Source organism: Neoarius graeffei, chromosome 19 (assembly GCF_027579695.1).
Source record: "Neoarius graeffei isolate fNeoGra1 chromosome 19, fNeoGra1.pri, whole genome shotgun sequence".
Lineage (NCBI taxonomy): Eukaryota > Metazoa > Chordata > Actinopteri > Siluriformes > Ariidae > Neoarius > Neoarius graeffei.
Window position 1 is genome coordinate 2,186,402 of NC_083587.1, and position 20,984 is coordinate 2,207,385.

The 20,984-nt window shown below is 43.7% G+C and overlaps 1 protein-coding gene across 1 annotated transcript in view; it reads right to left on the minus strand.

Moving 5' to 3' along the window:
- The window catches only part of LOC132867688 (zinc finger protein 345-like), a 125,663-nt gene that overhangs the window by 52,148 nt on the left and 52,531 nt on the right, over positions 1-20,984 (minus strand). The window contains exons 2-3 of the mRNA XM_060900698.1: positions 17,593-17,764; positions 13,674-13,945 (exon numbers count right to left, since the gene is read on the minus strand). Of these exons, the coding sequence (XP_060756681.1) occupies positions 13,674-13,945; positions 17,593-17,752 (432 nt within the window). The 5' untranslated portion in view covers positions 17,753-17,764. The remainder of the gene's footprint in view (positions 1-13,673; positions 13,946-17,592; positions 17,765-20,984) is intronic.

Consider the following 20,984-nt stretch of genomic DNA (forward strand, 5'->3'; position numbering starts at 1 on the left):
GATACGCGAGGCAGGGAGCGGAGCAGAGCTTCTGCTTCATGCTCTTGAACGCGAGTTCTTGAGGGTCACTCCACTGGAAGGGTTTATCCTTCCGGAGGAGCTCGGTGAGCGGTCGTGCTATGTCCGCGTAGTCCTCAATGAACTGTCGGGAGTAGTTGCAGACCCCTAAGAAGCTCCTGAGTTCGGGTACGTTGGATGGGGCTTTGATGTCTTGGATAGCCCGCACCCTCCCTGACTGGGGTTCAATGCCATCTGGCCCGACGCACAGTCCAACGTATTCAACTTTGGTGCGACACCACTGCCCTTTGGTGACAGAGAGCTTCGCTCCTGCTCTGGACAGCTGAGACAGAACATGGCGTATCTCTTCGAGGTGTGCATCAAAAGTCTGTGACCTAATGAGGATGTCATCGACATAGATCAAGTTGCCACGAGCTGCGGCATCGCTCATTGCCTTATGCAAGAAGATGTTGAATTCAGCGGGGGAGTTCGCGTAGCCGAACGGACATCGGTTGAAAGTTAGCTGGCGGTTCCCAAAGGAAAAGGCCAGCTTGTGCTGGTCAGCTGGATCCACGCGCATGGTCCAGAATCCACTCGCCACGTCGGCGGTGGAGAAGAACTTTGCACCCTTCACCTTGGCAAGTTCTTGATCCAGATGGATCATGGGCCATCTTGACAAGGGCACTTGCTTGTTCAGCTGCCTATAGTCAATGGTGAGACGCCACTTGCCGTTCGGTTTCAGCACCGGCCACAAGGGGGAGTTGTAAGTCGAGTTACACTCACGAATGATCTGCTTTTCCAGCAGAGTGTCCAGTGTTTCTTGTATTGAGTCGTATGCGGCTAACGGGATTTTGTATTGCCGCACGAACGTCGGTGGAGCGTTCGGATCTGTTGGGATTCGGACGGTGTGGATGTCCGTGACTCCGCAGTCATTGGAATCTCGCGCCCAGATCGCCTTGAAGTCGTAGAACAGTTCACGGAGCTGTCGTCTCTGGGCGTCCGTGGTCAGGCTGTCAGCTTTCACCAGCTGTTGTTGAACTTCTCGTTCAAAGCCTGGGTACGGTTCACCTAGAGCTGAATCAACGACCTCAGTTGCAGGGGTGTCGTTGCTCGATTGCGTGGCAAGAGCATACACCAGCATGTGTTTCGGGGTGTCAGTTCTGGTCATGACTATGCGCTCGTCGCGAAGCATGTCGTGAGGTTCGACGTGGATCATGTGGAAAGGAAGAGTGATCCAGGGAGGTTCCACTGGATCGGAATGAGTGTCCGGCGTTGGCAGCTCACCGATGACTGGAATGGTGAGTTCAAAGTCATGGAATGCCTGGTCTATCAGAAGGCCTAAAGGCCGACGGGCGGGGATCGTGATGGCGTCCCGCGTGGAGTTTTGAACCAGGAGGTAAGCGGAACGATGACTCACTTCAAGCAGCGGAGTCCCACACACGGCTAAATCGAGCTCCATGAAGAATCTGAGAGGCTGGAAGAACGCCTGGGAGCTACGAAACTGTTGGTCTTTCATGATGACCAGCTTAAGAGGGGAACCAGCAGTCCTAGCGGGAATGACAATGTCAAATTCGCTAGCGACATGGCAGGCTTGGGGAATCGTTTGTCCTGACCGCATTTGTTCCAGGTCAGCTTGGAACGGGTGCTTAGCAGCGTCGGCTTGGGTCCAGATGACCCGGTTGACTAGGTCCAGTTGGGCTCCCAGTCTGACCAAGATGTCTGCCCCAATGACCAGTGGGTCAGGAAGTCCGGGGACGACACTCAAGAAATGAAGGAATTCTCTCTGACCGATGGCGAGCGACACGGCGCAGACGCCTGTGGCTTTGATGGGGCTCTGGGGTTGTTCGGCTGACAGTAGCCGGTGGCTCTTCTGCACAAAGACAGGGGAAGGAGTGCTCTGACGCACTATGTCGAACCACGTTTGGCTGATGGCTGACTTCTCTGACCAAAGCGCTAACCTGACGCCAGGTGCCGTGACGCCGTTGACAATAATGTTGCCAGATATCCAGGGGTAGTACCTGGTTGGGGCAGATTCGCCAAGAAAGCAAAGGAAAGACGGGTGGCCATCAAGCGCGTTGCGGTTGAGAGGAGTGTCGGTTGAGTTTGGTGCGTCTTGACTCGGCTCAGGGTGGAGCGGAGTGGTCTCGAGGTTCTCGGGGACCTGCCCTGACTCCGCTATCGGTGGAGTAGCCTCCACCCTAACTTCATCGCAACAGGCTCGATCGTGACGACGAGGATCTGGGGTCTGTGGGGACGCGACCTGGGCCCACAGTTGCCCACGACGACAGTCAATGAGGGGCGCTAGCCTATCTAGTAGGTCTTGGCCAATGAGGAACGGTTCTACACCAACAGAGCAGATGTAAGTGGGGTGAGTGATGGACATGCCCTGGAAGGTGAGTTCTAACCATGCAATGGTTGTTACTGGGGCTTGATTCTGGGTGAAGCTAACCAAGTTGACGTCACAACGTTCGGTTCTGATGGGTCTACCTTGCGCGCGCCGCGCATCAGAAACCTCTGCGAAGACTTTGGAACACATCAGGGTGATTTCTGACCCGGTATCCAAGAGAGCTTGGAGGGAAACGTTGCCTTCTACCACCACTGGGGTATAGATACGCTTGGCGTTGCCTTTCCTAACCAAATCTCCAAGAAACTGCGTCAGGGGTGCATCCTGCGGGTCAGGCTTCACTAACGGAGGGGGTGGTTTCAACTCATCGCTGCCTATTGGGCAGGGGTCCTTTCCCCACCCCACGAGGTAGACACGCGGTGGTGGTGGGGATGGGTCCCGGCCTAGTCATGCTGACGGTTCGTCCCTGTCCTTGCTCGGCTTACCCTTCCTGTTCTTATTGCTCAGCAGTTGTTTAACCCGTGCTAATTCGGTCCTCAATTCTGCCATCCCAAGCGGCTCTTGGTTGGCTTGTTTAATCCGTGCTAATTCAGCCCTCAGTTCTGCCATCCCAAGTGGCTCTTGGTTGGCTTGTTTAGCGGTAGCTAGCTTAGGGCTCCGCTCCCTTCGAGAGGAGTTGCGATGGGGCCTTGACTGTCCGCTATTCTGAGATTTAGGGCCGTGACTGCCAGGTTTGCGGTTACCTTGTCCTTTGGCGTTGGAGCCCTGTTCCCCCTTGGCTCCAGCTTGTCGAACTTTCCAGTTACCTTTGGGTTGACTCGACGTCTGGTGGCCGGGGTTTGGGTTCGCCCAAGGGGGCCCGCGGTTTGGGGCTTCACCCCCTTCTAGGCCTAAGGACTGATCTTCCTGCTCATATAGGCTGAGGACTCTGGGATCGTCCTCGTGGCGGTCTGTGGGTCGGACGAACGTCTCCCACGTTAGTTGTGCGGTGCGACGCATTTCTCTCATAGTATGGGGGCGCTGGCGACACGCGAGTGTTACTTGGTTACGGATGCACGGGTGAAGGTTATGGAGGAAGAGGGACTTGAAGTTGCGATCTTCCTCTAGCCCGGGCTCGCTTCTGCCCTGAAAGTACGCTGCACGGAGCCGACGGTAGTACTCGCGAGGGTGTTCGCTTCGTTTCTGTCTGATCAGAATGGCACCCATCGTCGCAGCAGTCTCGTCCTCGTACAACGAGTATTCCTCTTTCAAGTACTTGCGTATCTTCTTGTAGTTGTCGAGGACTGACTGCGGTAAGGTCTCAACGAATGCTCGTACGCCACTACCTAAAGTTTTCCAGACTAGTCTGGCCTTTTCATGCGACGTAGCCTCTGGCAGGTCCAGGAGGCTACGCTCGATTTCCCGGAAATAATCATTAACGCTTCGGTGTCTATGATTTTCCGGCTCAAAACGCTCTATGTCTTTCGCAAGGACGTCGATTTGGCGGATCCTAGTTTTGCGTTCTGCGACGAGGCGTTTTGATTTTGACCCGTAGGGGTCCTCGCTGTCTTCGCTATTTGAGCTGCTCTCATATCGCCTATGTCTGCGTTTCGGCTTGTAGGCGGCCTCTCCGTCAGAGGAGTCCGAGGGTACATAGCGCGGCGTTTTCTGCGGGCTAGAGGCTGCAGCGATATTGAAGCGCGAGGGGGTGTAGTGGGGAGTAAAGTAAAAACTCCCAGCGCCACGAGGTGGCGATCGCGCGACTTTCACGCGAGTTGAGCTTGAGTGCGGTGTCTGATCTACCGTTCTAAGCTCAGGTTCTTCCTCCTCCAGAGCGGAACTCTGTTCTTGGGAGGGTTTGGCCGATCCCTCATCTGAGCGACGTGCTTGCGTCACTTCTTCTCTGAGGTATTCTATTTCGCGCTTTAGTTCATCTTGTGTGGCTCTCAGGCCCACGAGGCTACTCTCCGCGCTTTCTGCTCTCCTTTGAGCTTCGGCCAGTTGTCGTTTTAGTGTTCTTTTCTCTTGTTCGAGGGTCATACACACACGTTCCATTTCCTTATAGTAGATCATGAACAATTTGGGTAGCCCTTCTGGGAGAGTCATAGTACGCTCCTTAAGTTCCCTAACGGCTATGTGTATTTCATCAAAGCGAGCCTTTTGGTCCAGATCACAGAAGTAATTTCTCCTATCCTCCGGGACTTGGCCTAAATCGCCTACAACGTCGAAGAGAGAGAGGAGGGGCCCTTCTGACTCCCTTGATGGGGAACGCGACATTTTGTTCGAAATGTATTAATTAACTTAAAGGAAATTAATACTAGGTGTTGATTAGGTTAGAATTTAATTTAATCCAAGTTGCTAAATAATTGATGTGGTTTCTTAGCTACTTTGTTTTCACTAATGTTTCACTTGTATTAATTAGCTTAATTAATAATTAGTTAATAATAATGATTATTAATAATATTACTTAAGTACTTGGATTAGATATTACTCTAAGGTACTAATCAATTAAACCAGTTTATCAGCTAACTGTGGTTGGCAGCTGAATTTCAGTTCTGTGATTAACACACTGTTAATGATTCACCATTAAAGTCATCTGTGTTATACCTTGGCAGTTGATTTTGGGTATACAGCAGTTTACAAGTTATTGTTGAGAAATTCACAAGGTCATTAAACTATTCCTCACACGGGGCACCACTTTAATGTAGGTTGAATTGGGATTAATTAAATTATAAATTATGTGATAATTGATAATTAAATTAATCAATTTATAAATAAAGATCAGTCTCATAAAATCTTAAATTATTAATCTTAATACTCACCGTGAATGGTTACACTCAAGATTAATGGTAGCTCTGTATTAGATGGGAAACCCAGTTGTATACAAAAGCTAAATTCTGAAGGAAAAAGGAGTTCTAAATAGTTGACCTTGTGAATAAACAACAGGAACAAGTAAAATGCAATTCAATTTTATTAGCTTTTATTTGTCTACTACTCACTAATAATAATAAACTCAAAATACATTCAATGTCAGCAAAGGTAATAAACAAGACAAAACAATGGAACAATTACACCTGGACTATAAATTTGAGGGAAAGAGAGAGAGAAAGAGATAGAAGGAAAAAAAAAAGAAAAGAATCCCTTGTGTGTGCGTGTGTGTGAGGCTAGGGCAAGCCGATGCGTGTGTGTGTGTGTGTGTGTGTGTGACCTAGCTTGTCGTTAGCTAAAACAAAGGAATGTTAGCTAAAACAAAGGAATGTTAGCTAAATAGAACAAAGGATTAGCTCTGTGGCTAATGTGTGCTTTGTGTAGGTATCTGTGGGCAGATGCTAATGCTAGCCACTCTGGCAATGCTTAAACAAAATGGCGGTCAGTGCCTAGGTGTCGTATCACAGGTAACTCAATGAGGAAGGTATCAAAATGGCGTCGGAAAAATGGCGCCTGCAGGCCTAGTCGAGAACACAAGCCTACCAGCTAGCGTATCACCCTGAGGTAGCTAGCAATAAGTTGCTAAGGAGAATCTGACCACGCTACAGCTGGATCCAAACACTGCACTTAACAACAATTTCCAACAGACTATCTAGGCAAAGAACTCAACGCGAGAGAGAGAGAGAGAGAGAGAGAGAGAGAGAGAAAGAGTGTGAGAGAGTGTGTATATGTGTTGGATGGAGAGAACTAGGCCTTGTAGCGGTCTAGTCTCGGAGCTTAAAATAACAAACTTGTCGCTGCGCTGCTAATCAGATAGGGAAGCTAGCAATGGAGTTAAGGAAAGATATCATGCAAGATACCCTGTCTAACAAGTTCAAAGAAAAAAAAACAAAACAGAACCAAAACAAACAATAAAAACAAACAAAAACAATAAAAACAAACAAACACCTTCCGTGTCTGAGCGGGTATGCTAAATAGCTCAAAGCTTAAACATGACCCTAACAACCATCTGAATAAGCTACAAATTAAAAATTTGCCCAAGTGCCTACTCAATGCGATGGAAGTTCTTTCTCCGATGTCCGCGCTGAGGGTCGCGGTCCGAGGAGAGGAGGTTAGCGGCGCGCTGCGTCCAACCGCGGCTAACGAAGCAGGGAGATGAAGGCCTAGCTGGCCCACGGTGCTTCAGGAGAAACCTCCGGTGATGCGTCGACGAGGAAAAGGCTGAGAGGAGCGAAGCTGTCCGCAAATGCCTCTTAGCGTGGAAAACTACTTAACTGTAGTTAAACTTTGCAAAGGTTTAGAATCAAAACCACTATATCGCTGAAACTTAGCGGGTCGTTCAAAAGTTCGGCCGAAACTAATTTGAACAGGCTGTTCTCAGACAATAGCGGTTAGTCTCAACACTGTAGGCGAGCGTGCCTACAGTCCGTCCGACCACTCCAGTAGTCAGAACATGAGAGAGCGAATCGAGGCGCTCTCGATACAGTTAAAGCAGTTCCACTTCACGTCACATCCGGGTGGAGCGCGCAAGGAAATTGTGGGATCGTTATAGGGGGCGCTGGCGAGTTACCAACAATTATCTTTAGTCAGGTCCTCAATCTGGATGGAATCGCATGATAAAATTGCATGCTCACATTCTCCATGTGATTGTTGATGTCCTTGGCAGTCTGCCCCAGATGGTTCTTGGCAGTCTGCCCCAGATGGCTGTGTGTCCTTGGTGAAGACTTGCATAGATGATTGTTTTGGCTTTGCAGAGGTATTGTTGATATTAACTAGGTCAGTCTGCGACATCTTATCAACTGTTTTCCTCAATGTTGGCTGAGAGAAAATTGCAAGTCTATAATGATCTGCTAAGACTTTGGTCCCAATCCAGCCGAGTTCAGTGCTATTTGGCTTGAAGAATTCTCTGCGATTCCAGAAAAGGTTAAAATTGTCTATGAAGTTCATACCAGATGAAAAACAAGTTTTTCCAAGCCAGGTGTTAAGACTGAAGAGTCAAGTAAATGCAAAGCTTCCCCTTGCAGGGAGTGGGCCACTGATGATAGATTGTATTCCAGTCTTATAGAGATCAGAAAAAAGTTTTCTGAAATCATCTTGGACAAACAGCTGTTCTCTGAAAACATCATTTGCTCCCACATGCACAACAATAAGTTTGATAGTTTTATGCTCGGACATGAGCTTCAAAATGCTGTCTTTGGTGTCAGAGATGGATGCATTTGGAAGGCAGCAAATAATCATCCCATGTCCTTTCAAATGTCTTACAGTGGAATCACCAAGAACAAGGGTTGTGGGATCAGGTGGTGTTACGAGCTGCTTTTTGCCTCTTCCCACAGCTCTTCGGTTGTGGTGCGATCTCTTTCTATGATGTGCTTGTCCGCCTGAAAATTCCGCTTCCACATCCCTGAGGCATTCAAATTTGTTCTGAAGCCTTATGGGCTGTGGATTTTCCATAGGACTGTAAATCCTATTGTAATTTGTAGACCTAGCTCTATTTCTAATAGCATGGCTGTGGAGCATGGGTTGCACAGTATCAGAACAAGCTGGTGTTGAGGTAATAACTCTTCTGTTTTTATTTTCATCTGGACTCACATTTTGCCCTGTTAAATCGATGAATTCATCCACTTGATCTGCAATGCCATCGGCCTGTCGGGGTGCATTCTCTGCATTCTCAGCCACTGTTTCTGTACTCCTTTCCTGAGATATCGCTCTTAATTTGTCCGTCTTTGGCAGAGCATCAATCTTTGATTCCAGGATAGAAATCCTCTGTTCTAGTTCTGTGCATTTTCTGCAGGACCTCCTGGATTTTTTTGCCCCCTGGCATTTTGTTTTAAAAGCTAACTTATCTTATAAAGATGAAAAATAAAATGAAAAAATAGTGGAAATTAAATTAAAATTAAAAGCTTATAAAGATTAAAAATAAAATGAAAAAAAATAGTGGAAATTAAATGAGAAAGTAAAGTAAAATAAAGATCAAGCAGGAGCAAAGCAGGAGCAAAGCAAAGAAGTGTCCTACTCGCTTGAGCTACCAACTTGTTCTTGCGAAGTTCAATCCCTTTTGGAAATTCCTTGTCGATGTTAGCATGAAGTGAGCTGAAGTGGCGCTGAAGAACGGAAGCTTTGAAATGAGCTAACGACGACTGACATATAAGGCAGAATGGCTTGCCATTACGTTCAACAAAAAAGTATAAACTCTCCCACTCTGTTAATGTCCTATGTTCGTCTTCATATTTTCGTTTTGCTGTGCATTTTTTCATTGCCATTTTGAGAGGCTACTTGACACAAGATGCATCTTGCCCAAAAACTTAGCGATTATCTCATGCCGTTGCAGTCCGTGGGGCGTGGGAAGTGTGGGGGGAAGGCGGTGGATCAGAGGGCTGCGCATGTTTTCGCGGAAGCTGCGCGGATGTGCGCGGCTTTCTGATTTGCTGTTTTCTTCTCATGCTTCCTGTGTTTCGTGGACTGTGGTGGCATTTGCTTGTTTAGTAATTTTAATACAGAATTAAAACTTAAACATTTAAAAAACACTCTTAAAAATTAAAAAACACTCTTAAAAAACAAATTTCACACTCTGTCTCCGCTCGCAGCGCGCGGATGGGGGAGGGGCTGCTCGCTCTCTCTCACACATACACATTATATATATATATATATATATATATATATATATATATACACACACACACACACATATATACACACACACATATATATAATGAGGGAGGGGCTGCTCCCTCTCACACACACATGAGGGAGGGGCTGCTCCCTCTCAGAGAGACACATTCACACAGTTCACTTGCATCACTCTCACAATTTCCCACAGGGGAATTGTCTCTAGTTTAACCGACAACCAAAAAAAAATTAACCGGTTGACGTTGATTCGGCAAACACAAACTTCGATATGAACATAAGAGCCGCATGACACCGGGCAAAGAGCCGCAGGTTGGCCACCCAAGCACTACAGTGTCTTCTTTTTGTTTATTGTTGAAAACTATCCAAGGGCTGGATTAGATTGAATAGGCCAATAGGCTATGTTTACGTTCAAATGTTCACGTTTATAATATTACTTTTCTTGTCATGCACATAGTTTTCATGGATATAGGTTTTCAACATGTTTGAAAACCTGTGGATGTATAGTTTAGTTTTATTGAGCAATGGTTAAACTACAGTAAATGCATTATAAAGTTTTGCCAGCCATGTTTATTTTATTTATTTTTTTATTTTTGCTTTTTTTGTTTTTTTTGCCCCCCCGCAAAAAAAAAAAAAAAAACCTCAGGGTAGTACATAAAGGTACTGCCATCTTGACCATTTGAGTCTCAATTCATGTACTTATCAATTTGGTGCAAATCCGTCCACCCGTTTAAAAGTTATCGTGCAAGCAAAATAAAACGGCCATATTGACAGTCGGCCATCTCGATAGCGTTGGCCTCCAAAATTTAATCAGTTAATGTACCTATTATAGAGTGTTAACACACGATTTTGTGCAAATCCGTCAACCCGTTCCAAAGTTATTGCGCAAACAAAAAGTCAGCCATCTTGAAAGTCGGCCATCTTGAAAGAGTTGGTCTCCAAAATTTTGTCAGTTCATGTATCTATTACAGAGTATTAGCACACAAGATTTGGTGCAAATCCATCCATCCATTCCAAAGTTATTGCGCAAACACGAAATACACCGGCGGCCATGATTGTTTTGTCATTTACGGCTAAACCGTAACTTTTAGAGAATGTTATACGGCAGAAATGGATTCAGCACCCAAAAATCATATAGAAACAACACTTGAATTACTTTTCCTCAAAAATGCCTACACCTTCTTATTTAAAGCCCTTTTTCAATTTGGGGACCTGGCTATTATAGTCCGCTTTGGCTTTTTTAATCCCTTTCTTCAGATCAACTCGAGTCATGCTGTAAAGGACTCTGTCGCCTGACCTGAAGGCAGTGTTGCGGGCCTTGAGGAGTGAGCGAACCTGGCTGGTCATCCAGGGTTTCTGATTTGGAAAAACCCAGATGGTTTTGTCCACAGATACAGTTCCCATACAGAACTTGATGTAGTCCAAAACTGTCTCTGTGAACGTTTCCAGGTCCTGATGTTCAAATAGGTCCCAGTCACTGTGTTGAAAGCAGTCCTGGAGTTCGCTGAGTGCATTCTCAGGCCAAGTTGTTACAGTCTTTGTGGTGGGCCTGAATCTGCATCGGGGGGGGGGGGGGGGGGGGGGGGTATGCAGGGATGAGCGTATGCAGGGATGAGCAGCAAGGAAAGATGATCTGACTGTCCAAGGTGGCGGAGGGGCATGGCTCTGTAACTGTGTTTGATGTTGGAGTACACGTGATCGAGAGTCCTTTCCCCTCTTGTTGGACACTTCATGTGCTGGTGAAACTTCGGGAGTACAGTCTTAAGATTGGTCTTATTAAAGTCTCCAGCTATAATATGGCACTCAACATCTCCAAAACCAAGATGATGATCATTAATTTCAGGAGACAATGTGAAGGCCCTGTTCCCCTATACATTAGGGGTGATGCAGTTCAGTGTATGTCCTCATATAAATTTCTGGGCACATACATCACAAGACCTCACATGGTCTACAAATATGACTGCCCTGGTGAAGAAAGCACAGCAGCGTCTGTATTTCCTTCGGACATTGAAAACACTGGACATATCACATCAGCTGCTTCTTTCATTCTATCGCTGTTCTATTGAAAACATTCTCACCTATGGGATGCTGGTGTGGTTTGTGAGCTGCACAGCAGCTGACAAGAAGGCCCTGCAGAGAGTAATCACAGCAGCACAGAAAATCATTGGAACTCCGTTACAAACACTACAGGACATGGTGCTTCCGCCGTGCAACCAACATCATTAGAGACTTATCATACCCTGGTTACCATCTTTCCATTCTGTTGCCCTCCTCTGGGAGGTGCTTCACGTCCTTAAAAACTCACACCTCCAAACTTAAGAACAGTTTTTATCCAAGTGCTCTTATGCCCCTTTTCCACCAAAGCAGTTCCAGGGCTGGTTCGGGGCCAGTGCTTAGTTTGGAACCGGGTTTTCTGTTTCCACTGACAAAGAACTGGCCCTGGGGCCAGAAAAATTGGTTCCAGGCTAGCACCAAGTCTCTGCTGGGCCAGAGGAAACAACCGCTTACATCAGTGGGGGGGCGGAGTTGTTAAGACCAACAACAATAAGACCGCAAAAGATCGCCATTTTTAAGCGACGAGAAGCAGCAGCTGTACAAACGCAAAGGTCATCCATTATTATTGTTGTTGTTGCTGCTGCTGCTTCTTCTGTGTTGTTTTTGCTTCGATATTCGCGCCAAGGTTTATGCAAACGTAGCGACGTAACTGACGTATACAGCGACGTAACTGACGTATACAGCGACATAATGACGTGGCTTCCCTTAGCACCACGAGCTATGGAAAAGCAAACTGGTTCTCAGCTGGCTCGCAAGTTGAACGAGTTGTGAACCAGCACTGGCCCCGAACCAGCCCTGGAACTGATTTGGTGGAAAAGGGGTATTAGAGAACTAAACTCTAAGAACTGATCTTTTGGGGTGTGCAATATGTCTTTGGATGTGCAATATGATCAGTCCTTTGAAATATGCACTTTATTTACTGTTCTTGTGATTGTCCCCCATTTATGGCTTTTATCTTACCTTTTATTGTCTTATGATCTTTTATTACTATTACTACTACTACTACTACTAATAATAATAATAATAATAATTAGTATGTTTTTATGTCTTTTTATATGATCCACTAGAGAAATAGAATTTCATTGTACATTGTGCAATGGAAATAAGGATATTAAATAAAACTTGCTTTAGGGTCTTGCTCAAAGTTGGGGCCTTGGTCTGTTAGCACCTCATTGGGTATACCAACTCTAGAGAAGAGCTGGAGCATGGCAGTGGCTAAATGTCTGGCTGTGATTTCTCTAAAAGGAAAGGCTTCAGGGTATCTTGTAGCATAGTTGCAAATGACCAAGACAAACCTATTTCTTGACCTACTCCTCTCCAAAGGTCCAACTATGTCCACCCTAATTCTCTCAAATGGAGTGTATACGGGGTGTATAGGGGAATCAAACAGGCATGATTAAAACATTTACCACCTGACAGCTGACACTGAGGACAGGACTTACAGAAATTCTTCACATCTTCATACAGCCCTGGCCAATAAAACCGCTTACTGATTCTTTGCAAAGACTTCATGTAAGTCAAGTGACCTGCCCATGGTACAGTGTGACCAAGCTCAAGCACTTCCTTCCTGCACTTCTGTGGGACCATAAGCTGCAAACCTCTTCACTCTGTCTGTACAGAAGGCTATTCTGCAGCAAGTACACCTCCTTTCCCAGTGCAGGAGCAAAGACTGTACCCTCACATGTCTTCTTAAAACATGGGTCTAATGTGATGTCTGAACACTGTTCCTCAGCAAGGTCACTCAAAACATCAAATCAGCTTCAGTTAAAGGTCCAACATCAGACTCTGGCTGAATGTCTGTCTGTTTTACAATCTCCCCAGTAGTCCTTCTGTGCCTCTCACACCTCTCATCCCTTGTCTGAGAGGGCTCGGCTGGAACATCTTCCCCACAATAAGGCACATAGCACACCAGGTATATACTGTACAAATCTAACCAATCCTCACTGAACTGATGTTCAAATTATATTTTGTTTACATGTGTGAATTAATGTAAATGAAATCGATTGTGTAAAATGTCATACCAACTGCATACCCCAGCATCAAATCAACTCGCATTGTGGTAAATTTTGTCGTATCAAAAATCATTGGCCTGTTGGTGTGGTAACAAGTTTTATATTAACTTCAGCATTAATTATAGTTAACAGTATCTGTTCAAATCCTCTAGTGTCATGCTTCTCTGTTTATCCTCAATGTTTAGAAAAGAAAGTTGTTGTAAGGTGTGAATGGATAAGTTCTTTTTTGTGTGTGTGTGTGTGTGTGTGGGTGGGGTGGGGGTTGTGTGAAGCTACCATGTTGCCGTGGATGCAGCAGAGTCAAGGAAAACTTGGTACAGTTTTTCTCAGCTGCATTTGGGAAAACAGACTATTATGTAATGTTGATGGAAACTATGATGAATAATATCTTGTGTAATAGAGGAAGCTGACCATGCTTAGAAGTAGTTATGGGAGGACCCATGTTAATGACTACCTGGGCTTGTGATTTTATGTGATTCTTCATGAATAATTACTTTAAAATTATACAATAAATAAATATTTGCTTTAGCATTATTTCAGATGTTACTAGTATTTCTATTACTAACAGGTGAATTTCCACCACACTGGCTAAAAGAATCGATGTAGGAACTTGTGATTTAAACCCCTACTCCACATATCTTTGGCAAGAAGAAATTGATATTAACTGGAGCTTCCTTCACCTAGTTGTTACTTACAAATATACAGTCTTTATAATAAATTTATGAGAAACTCACAACCCAGGAGTCTCCACTTTTCCTGGCTTCCTCTCGGTTTACCAGCTCTCCCTGGTAGGGTCCAAAGTGTGCACCTACTGGAATCGTCTCCCCCTTATTAAACACTCCCAGGCCTGCGTCAGGAATACTGGACTTCTTGATTTCTAGCCCAGGAGGAAGAGTTCGTCTGGCTCGGTCAGAGACTCCCATGGGAACAGGAGTATCTGAGATGAAGAGGGGCGGTCCATGAACCTCACATTTGTTGAAGAAGAAGGATTTGCAAACTTCACAGTCTGGGCATAGAGAAAACACAATAGGAAGAAATGAGGCCCAAATGTATGTACAGTGTGTGTGTGTGTGTGTGTGTGTGTGTGTGTATCTAAGACCATATACAGTACATTAGTATGGTACAAAGATTATCTGAAGAAAGCTTGCCAGTAAGGTTCATTGAGCACCTGGTTGAGACTAGAGGTGTCCATCAGGATTGAGATCTCACAGGACATGAGGTACAGGAGTATACATTTTTTACTTCCTTGTGGGAGTAAACAAGTGGTCAGATATCAGTCTTGCAGGGCAAAATAAAACAATGTTCATTAACATGAGTGTGGCACTGTGTGATATATTTACGGCATCCTTAGGACCTGCCTGGTCAGGGTCATGGTTGTTTTAAATTTGGCTACTTGTTTCCTTATCTTCTGGGAAACAGAATTTCCCAAATTTGTCAGGAAATTACATGCAGGTACAAACAAAAATAACTATGCACAGAATTAAAAAATAAGTAAAATGTCTCATGCACATCTTTATTTGAGCTTGCTGACAATTCTGCCATTTCTAGATCTAGGCATTTTTTCCAATGGCATACATTTGGATTCATATTTAATCACAAAAAAAAAAAAATCTAGTGGCAATTTAAGCATAACCAATTTGTTTAAGAAGAAACCAGTGGACCCAGAGGAAACCCATGCAGACAGGGGGAAAACTTGCAAAACTTCACACAGACAGCAACCCGAGCTCAGAATTGAATCCAGAACCTGTGATGCCCCTAAATCTGTATACAGATATTTGGACACCTGTCCATCACATCCCTATGTGCTTACTGAACATCCCATTCCAGAGGAATACTAAAGGGGCGTTCTCTCTTTCCTGTATTAATCACAGCCAATTGGGGTCTTCTGCGAGCTCATGCATGTGGAGAAGAGAGCACGTAGCACTTTCCTCTGGGTGTGTTTTGCTACCCCTTGATGGAGCATGAGCTGCATTTGTAAAAGAGGAAGTTGATGGCTTCACATGTCTGGGAGGAAGCATGTGTTAGCCTTCACTCACATGGTTAGAGAGACCTGGCTGGTGGGTGGGTACTAGCAGGTGACAACATTGGGGAGAAAATGGGTGGGAAAAAAAACTATAATCTTCTAATGTGGTGAAGACATTAGGACAGGTTTATTTAACATTTACTGAAGGAGACCCAGATATCAGTCAGTAAGTTTCTCATGATAGGGGAGTCTTCAGGACAGAGGAGTTTGTGCTTTCTGGTTTCCTCAGTCACACAAGAACTTGCATTTTTTTTTTTGTCTCAGAACAAAAACACAGGAGTGGCTGGAGAGAATGACAGACATTCTGTAATATTAAATGTAAACAAACAAAACATGCAACGTGTCATTCATTAATAAATTAAAAATTTTAATTGTTGGAAAATCACTGTGGTATGAGGGGAATAATACACTTTGGGCTGTTCTGTTATATGAAAATAAAAATCACCTGCCATAGATTTTTATATAACAGCATGACCCATGGTGTGATATTCCACACTTTTTTGGTTCAGGTTAATATCTCTTCATAATGACAAATGTATTTTAAGGAAATTAAAATAAATATTATATATATTAGGGCTGTTGAAGCTAATGCATTATTAGTGCGTTAATGCAATTTCATTTGATCGCGATTAAAAAAAATGACGGCGTTATCGCAGAGTATTTAAACAACAGTGAATTGGGCTCATCTTGGTAAGGAACAATGCAGATTTTCGCGGGTGACTAGTATGCAAAATAAAGCTAGTTATAACATTAACTTTGTGGTAAAAGGTAGCTCTACAACTTGTCAAATAAACCAGCAACATGGTCAGTTAAATTGTAGTCTGCATATGTGATGCGGTGCGAGTTCCGTTTACTTTCACTTTACCGGGTGAAATGTGTTGATATCTGATGGGCTACGATCGGGAATGCGCACATTCCCTTATCTCCACCTGTAGATTGTAGGTAGCCTAGCGACTTCCAAATAGCCTACTGCTTCACTTGAATGAACTTGCAGGAGTCAAACTACTTCCTCTTTACTCTTCGAAATGTACCTTGCAGCTATTTCTCCAAATCGTATTTTGCACATAGCCTATGCCCAACAGACGTCTGATAGGCTACATTGGAAAGAATATGCTGCATGCCTAGATCTAATATCAAAACCCGAATGCCAAATATTTGTGAATTAGGCCTATATATTGTCTGTCATAGAGAAGATAAGCCTTATAATTGACATGGAGCATCAGAGCATATATTCAAATGTTTGCTCTGATGTAGAAATATATTTGAGTACAATTTAAACAGATGTTTAAAGATTTTTTTTTGCGATTAATCGCGATTAACTACATAATTTTATGAGCTTAATCGCGATTAAAAATTTTAATCGTTTGACAGCCCTAATATAAAATTACTTAGTTTCTCTCACTCCTTCCTACCATATTACACTCTCTATTGAGGTATTTCACCCACGTGACCAAGTCATGTGATGCTGCCATTTTGGACGGCACGGCTTGAATCAGTTTGAATGCGAGGGAGGCGACAAACGAAAAACATAAAAGAAAAAGGAGCGAGATGCAGAAAACACCTTCACTATCCAGCGACGTAGGGCATTTACAGGGCGAGCAGAGGGAGAGGTATTTGCAAAAATTGAGGTTAGCAGGCTTAGAGAACGACGTTTACCTGCTTCCACCAGGATTGTTCACTGACGTACGGAAGTACACAAAGCCCTCGTCTTTACCTGACTTCGGCCCACATGATCTGTATACCTATGTCGTTAAAAACCCATCGCCATACACAGGTATTGATCTGAAAGCGTATAAGAGTTTGGGTCTAAGTGGGTAACATGCCTACATCAGCGGGTCGTCCCTGGAGCCGGTGGTCGCCATCTTATTACAGCTAAGGTTTGTTCACATTTTCATTTACTTTCGGTCCTCAGGACAAACAAAACGTTATTAAATGTCATTGAAATAACTTCTTAGTCTGTTGAGACATGGCCCGTTATAAATTTGCTGTTATCAGGCAATGACCAAGAACTGTATTATTAGGGTCGGTATAGTTGTAGCAGTGTATTAGCAACTAGCTGTTAGCACTAGCTAATGTCAACAACATCATAGCTGGTATGTTACTGTAGCAATGTTTACGTTCAGTCATTTGGATGACTGTTAAAACCTTTCAGTCTCAAGTTTTTCCTTTACTGGATTTACTAGTTTACTGAGCTAGCGCGCTCGGGCAAGCTGGGAGCTAGCGCGCGCTAGCCTGCCGGCGGCCGGCGCGCTAGCTCAGTAAACTAGTAAATCCAGTAAAGGAAAAACTTGAGACTGAAAGGTTTTAACAGTCATCCAAATGACTGAACGTAAACATTGCTACAGTAACATACCAGCTACTGTTGTTGACATTAGCTAGCTTGACGTTCAAAATGGCGGACACCGGGGCGTCACGTGACCCTGTGACGTCAGGTGAAATACCTCGATAGACAAAGTTCACACCATCAATAAAAATATCAAATTCAATTTAGTCATAGTTTGTTGATTAAATAATCAGAGACTGAGGCTACATCCCAAATGTACTGTATTGGACTTTAAGTGCACTAGTTAGTGTGTAGGGTAGAATAAACAGTGAGTGTTACTGAGCACGAGAGAGGGCTGATGTCTTACAGAGGTGGTCTTTATTGTCATGATCTTCCATGTTAATGGAAAGACATTCAGGTGGGTTGTCAAGGTCGTCTCCATGGTTGGAGATATTCAGCTCCAGCGTCTCCTCTTTCTTCACACGGACTTCTGACGTCCCTCCATCTTTGGATGTCTCTGTGTTCATGTCTTCACACACCTAAAGCTCAAACAACAAATTTGTTAGGGCAGGACGGTATCCATCCCACTCGGGAAGGTGCTGCTCTCATTTCTCACAGCATAGCTCATAGTCTCAGAACAGGCCTAGTTAATCTATGACAATCCAGAGCCAAGGACAGGGAGCAGACAAACAGACTAAACGGACTGTCTGCTAGCTGCACAGAGCCATCACTCAGGTTCCACTATGTTGAGAATGTGTCTGTTCCCCGAGCGATACAAAAAAGGAGAAATAGTCAGTTTGTTCTAGTAATCTAATTAATATAAAATTAGATCATACTGACTGTACAGCCACTGCCAGCACCTTTGATCTAAACGTAGAACGATTAAATATTAGATCTCTTATATCTGAAGCGCTAATTGTTAATGAACGTATCACTGATCAGGAGTTTAATGTACTGTTTAACAGAAACATGGATGAAAACAAATGAGTATACAGCATTAAATGCAACTAGTCATCCTGGTTACAGTTATATACACACCAGCCTTGTCTAACTGGTAGAGGAGGAGGCGTCGGGGTTATTTATAATGATTATCTAGGTGTAACACAAAAACCTGGACATAAATTCAATACGTTTGAAGTTCTTCATGCTAACAACATATGTATTACAGTTAAATTATGCTAATTACTGTTAAAAATTGCATTCGGTACACATCTGCACCATACCGAAAGTCCTGTACCGAAACAGTGCGGTACGAATACATGTACCATTACACTCCTACAAGATGATAAACTGGAGCACAGCAGGAGACAGACGCTGTTGCCTCCAATCAGCCACACCTGGTCCTTTCTTAGCTAGGTATTTATCGTTCCCCTGGACACAATACACTCCAGGCCAGTAGAAGGTGCACACACACACTAACACAATAAGTAAATACTGGCTCCAACACGCATCACTGCTCACAGTGTGGAAAAAGTTCTTCTCATCAGAGCAGTCTCCAAATACACCAGCGTGTTCACAAAGGAGAGAAGCCATATTACTGCTCACACTGTGGGAAGAGTTTTACTATGCAGAGCCATCTCCAAATATACCAGTGCATTCACACAGGAGACAAGCCAGATCACTGCTCACAGTGTGGAAAAATGTTGACTTATTCAGTTACATTTCAGACCCACAAGTACACCAAGTCAGAGACATTCCATGATTTAAAAGTTGTCAAATTAAATATGCTTATTATTATGTGTTTGCTGAAAATAACCTGTACTTTTATCCTTATTATACATATATGACCACATATATTAAAACAATCTTATAGTAATGTTTTATTTTGATCTTATGTACTTATTTCAGGATTCTCCACTTTTCAAAAATAAAAGGTGGTGGCGGAGCCCCAGTGTGGGGCCAGGGAGGCAAAGCCCCCCTGGAGCTGACGGACTTTGGGCTTTTTTTGACAGTGAAGCTGGCCAATAAATGTATAGAAAATGCTAAATCATTGTTAAAATCATTTTACAAAAAAAAAAAAAAAAAAAAAAAAACATTCTTACTGTACATATCTTTATTGTCAGTGTGAGACTCATAACAGTGACATTTCAGTTGAGACTGATGCGCCTGTCTCCTGATGGGCTTCCATCACAAGTACTGACTGCCTTCTGTTTAGGTGGATTTGATGCAGCCTCTTCATTAACCCTTTTCTCCCCCTTTTTCACCAGCCATTGGCGCAAATCCATTTTCAGATCTCACTTGATTGAAATCCACCATTTTTTTTTAAAGTTTAGACAACAATACTCCAGCCAGCTAGAGGTCGACAGATTTTTTTTTTTTTTGATGTGCACTGTCTAACCTCTAGCATCTTAACGCTAAAAATAAGGAGCAAATTTTCACGCATCACAATATCGCTGAAAAGCTGCAAATATGCTGTCAGTTTCAAATATAAACATACATTCTTGATTATTTCTGGAGCAGTTGATAATTATTTATTGATCCTATGCCAAATCATGTTCTAAAATTGCATTATTTTAATGTAATAAACATTTTATTTTTGCAATGAACAGTGAACCTCCTACACATGCTGCAATCCAAAAGCTGCGGTAATTACAAAATGCAAAATCCGTAATGTATTGAGCGAAACGAGTATGACATAGCATATGTTTACATGTAAATTTTATTTTCTAAAATTATTTTTTCTGTGTGAAAAATAAATGAACTTCCATGCAAATACATACGACAGCGATAATCTCCATAAAAAAAATTTCATGGACGTGCCTTCGCTCAAAACTGTCTCATCTCATCTCATTATCTCTAGCCGCTTTATCCTTCTACAGGGTCGCAGGCAAGCTGGAGCCTATCCCAGCTGACTACGGGCGAAAGGCGGGGTACACCCTGGACAAGTCGCCAGGTCATCACAGGGCTGACACATAGACACAGACAACCATTCACACTCACATTCACACCTACGGTCAATTTAGAGTCACCAGTTAACCTAACCTGCATGTCTTTGGACTGTGGGGGAAACCGGAGCACCCGGAGGAAACCCACGCGGACACGGGGAGAACATGCAAACTCCACACAGAAAGGCCCTCGCCGGCCCCGGGGCTCGAACCCAGGACCTTCTTGCTGTGAGGCGACAGCGCTAACCACTACACCACCATGCCGCCCCGCTCAAAACTGTGTTTTGCTTTTTCAATTAACCGGAAGTAATGAAATTTGCATACACAATTTCATGAGAAATTTGACTGGATATTTTTGTCACTGAAATTTAATGATAACGTTATTGTTTTTCATAAACTGTTCCTGTCTATGAAATTCAACAATATTTGGTCACGTTAGTCTGAAATTATTGATTCAATAAAGAGCAAATTTACCTCTTCCAGCTACTGCAAGTTGTCTGCTTCCAAATACTTGTGCGAATTTCGATCGTTTTAACTGTAGAATGCCCTCGTATATCTGTATGCAGTCGGCTGGATGTTTTTCTATTGCAATCGCGTGACCACTTCAGGTAGCCCCGCATGCATTTGTTTAATGGTCTTCTGTGTGTTAAATAGTTACAAAATTATAATAAAGTGAATACTTTACGATTTATTTGGTGTATAATGATGAAGTTACTTTTTTTTTTGACCACGGGAAGGGTGGCGGGCCAGAATTATAACGTAGCGGTGCACCACTTTAAAAGGGCCCATGGAGAACAATGTATTTAATTGTCCTTAATTACCACCATACAAGTAATAATTTAACTATAACACTATCAGTGTAGTACTGCTGCAT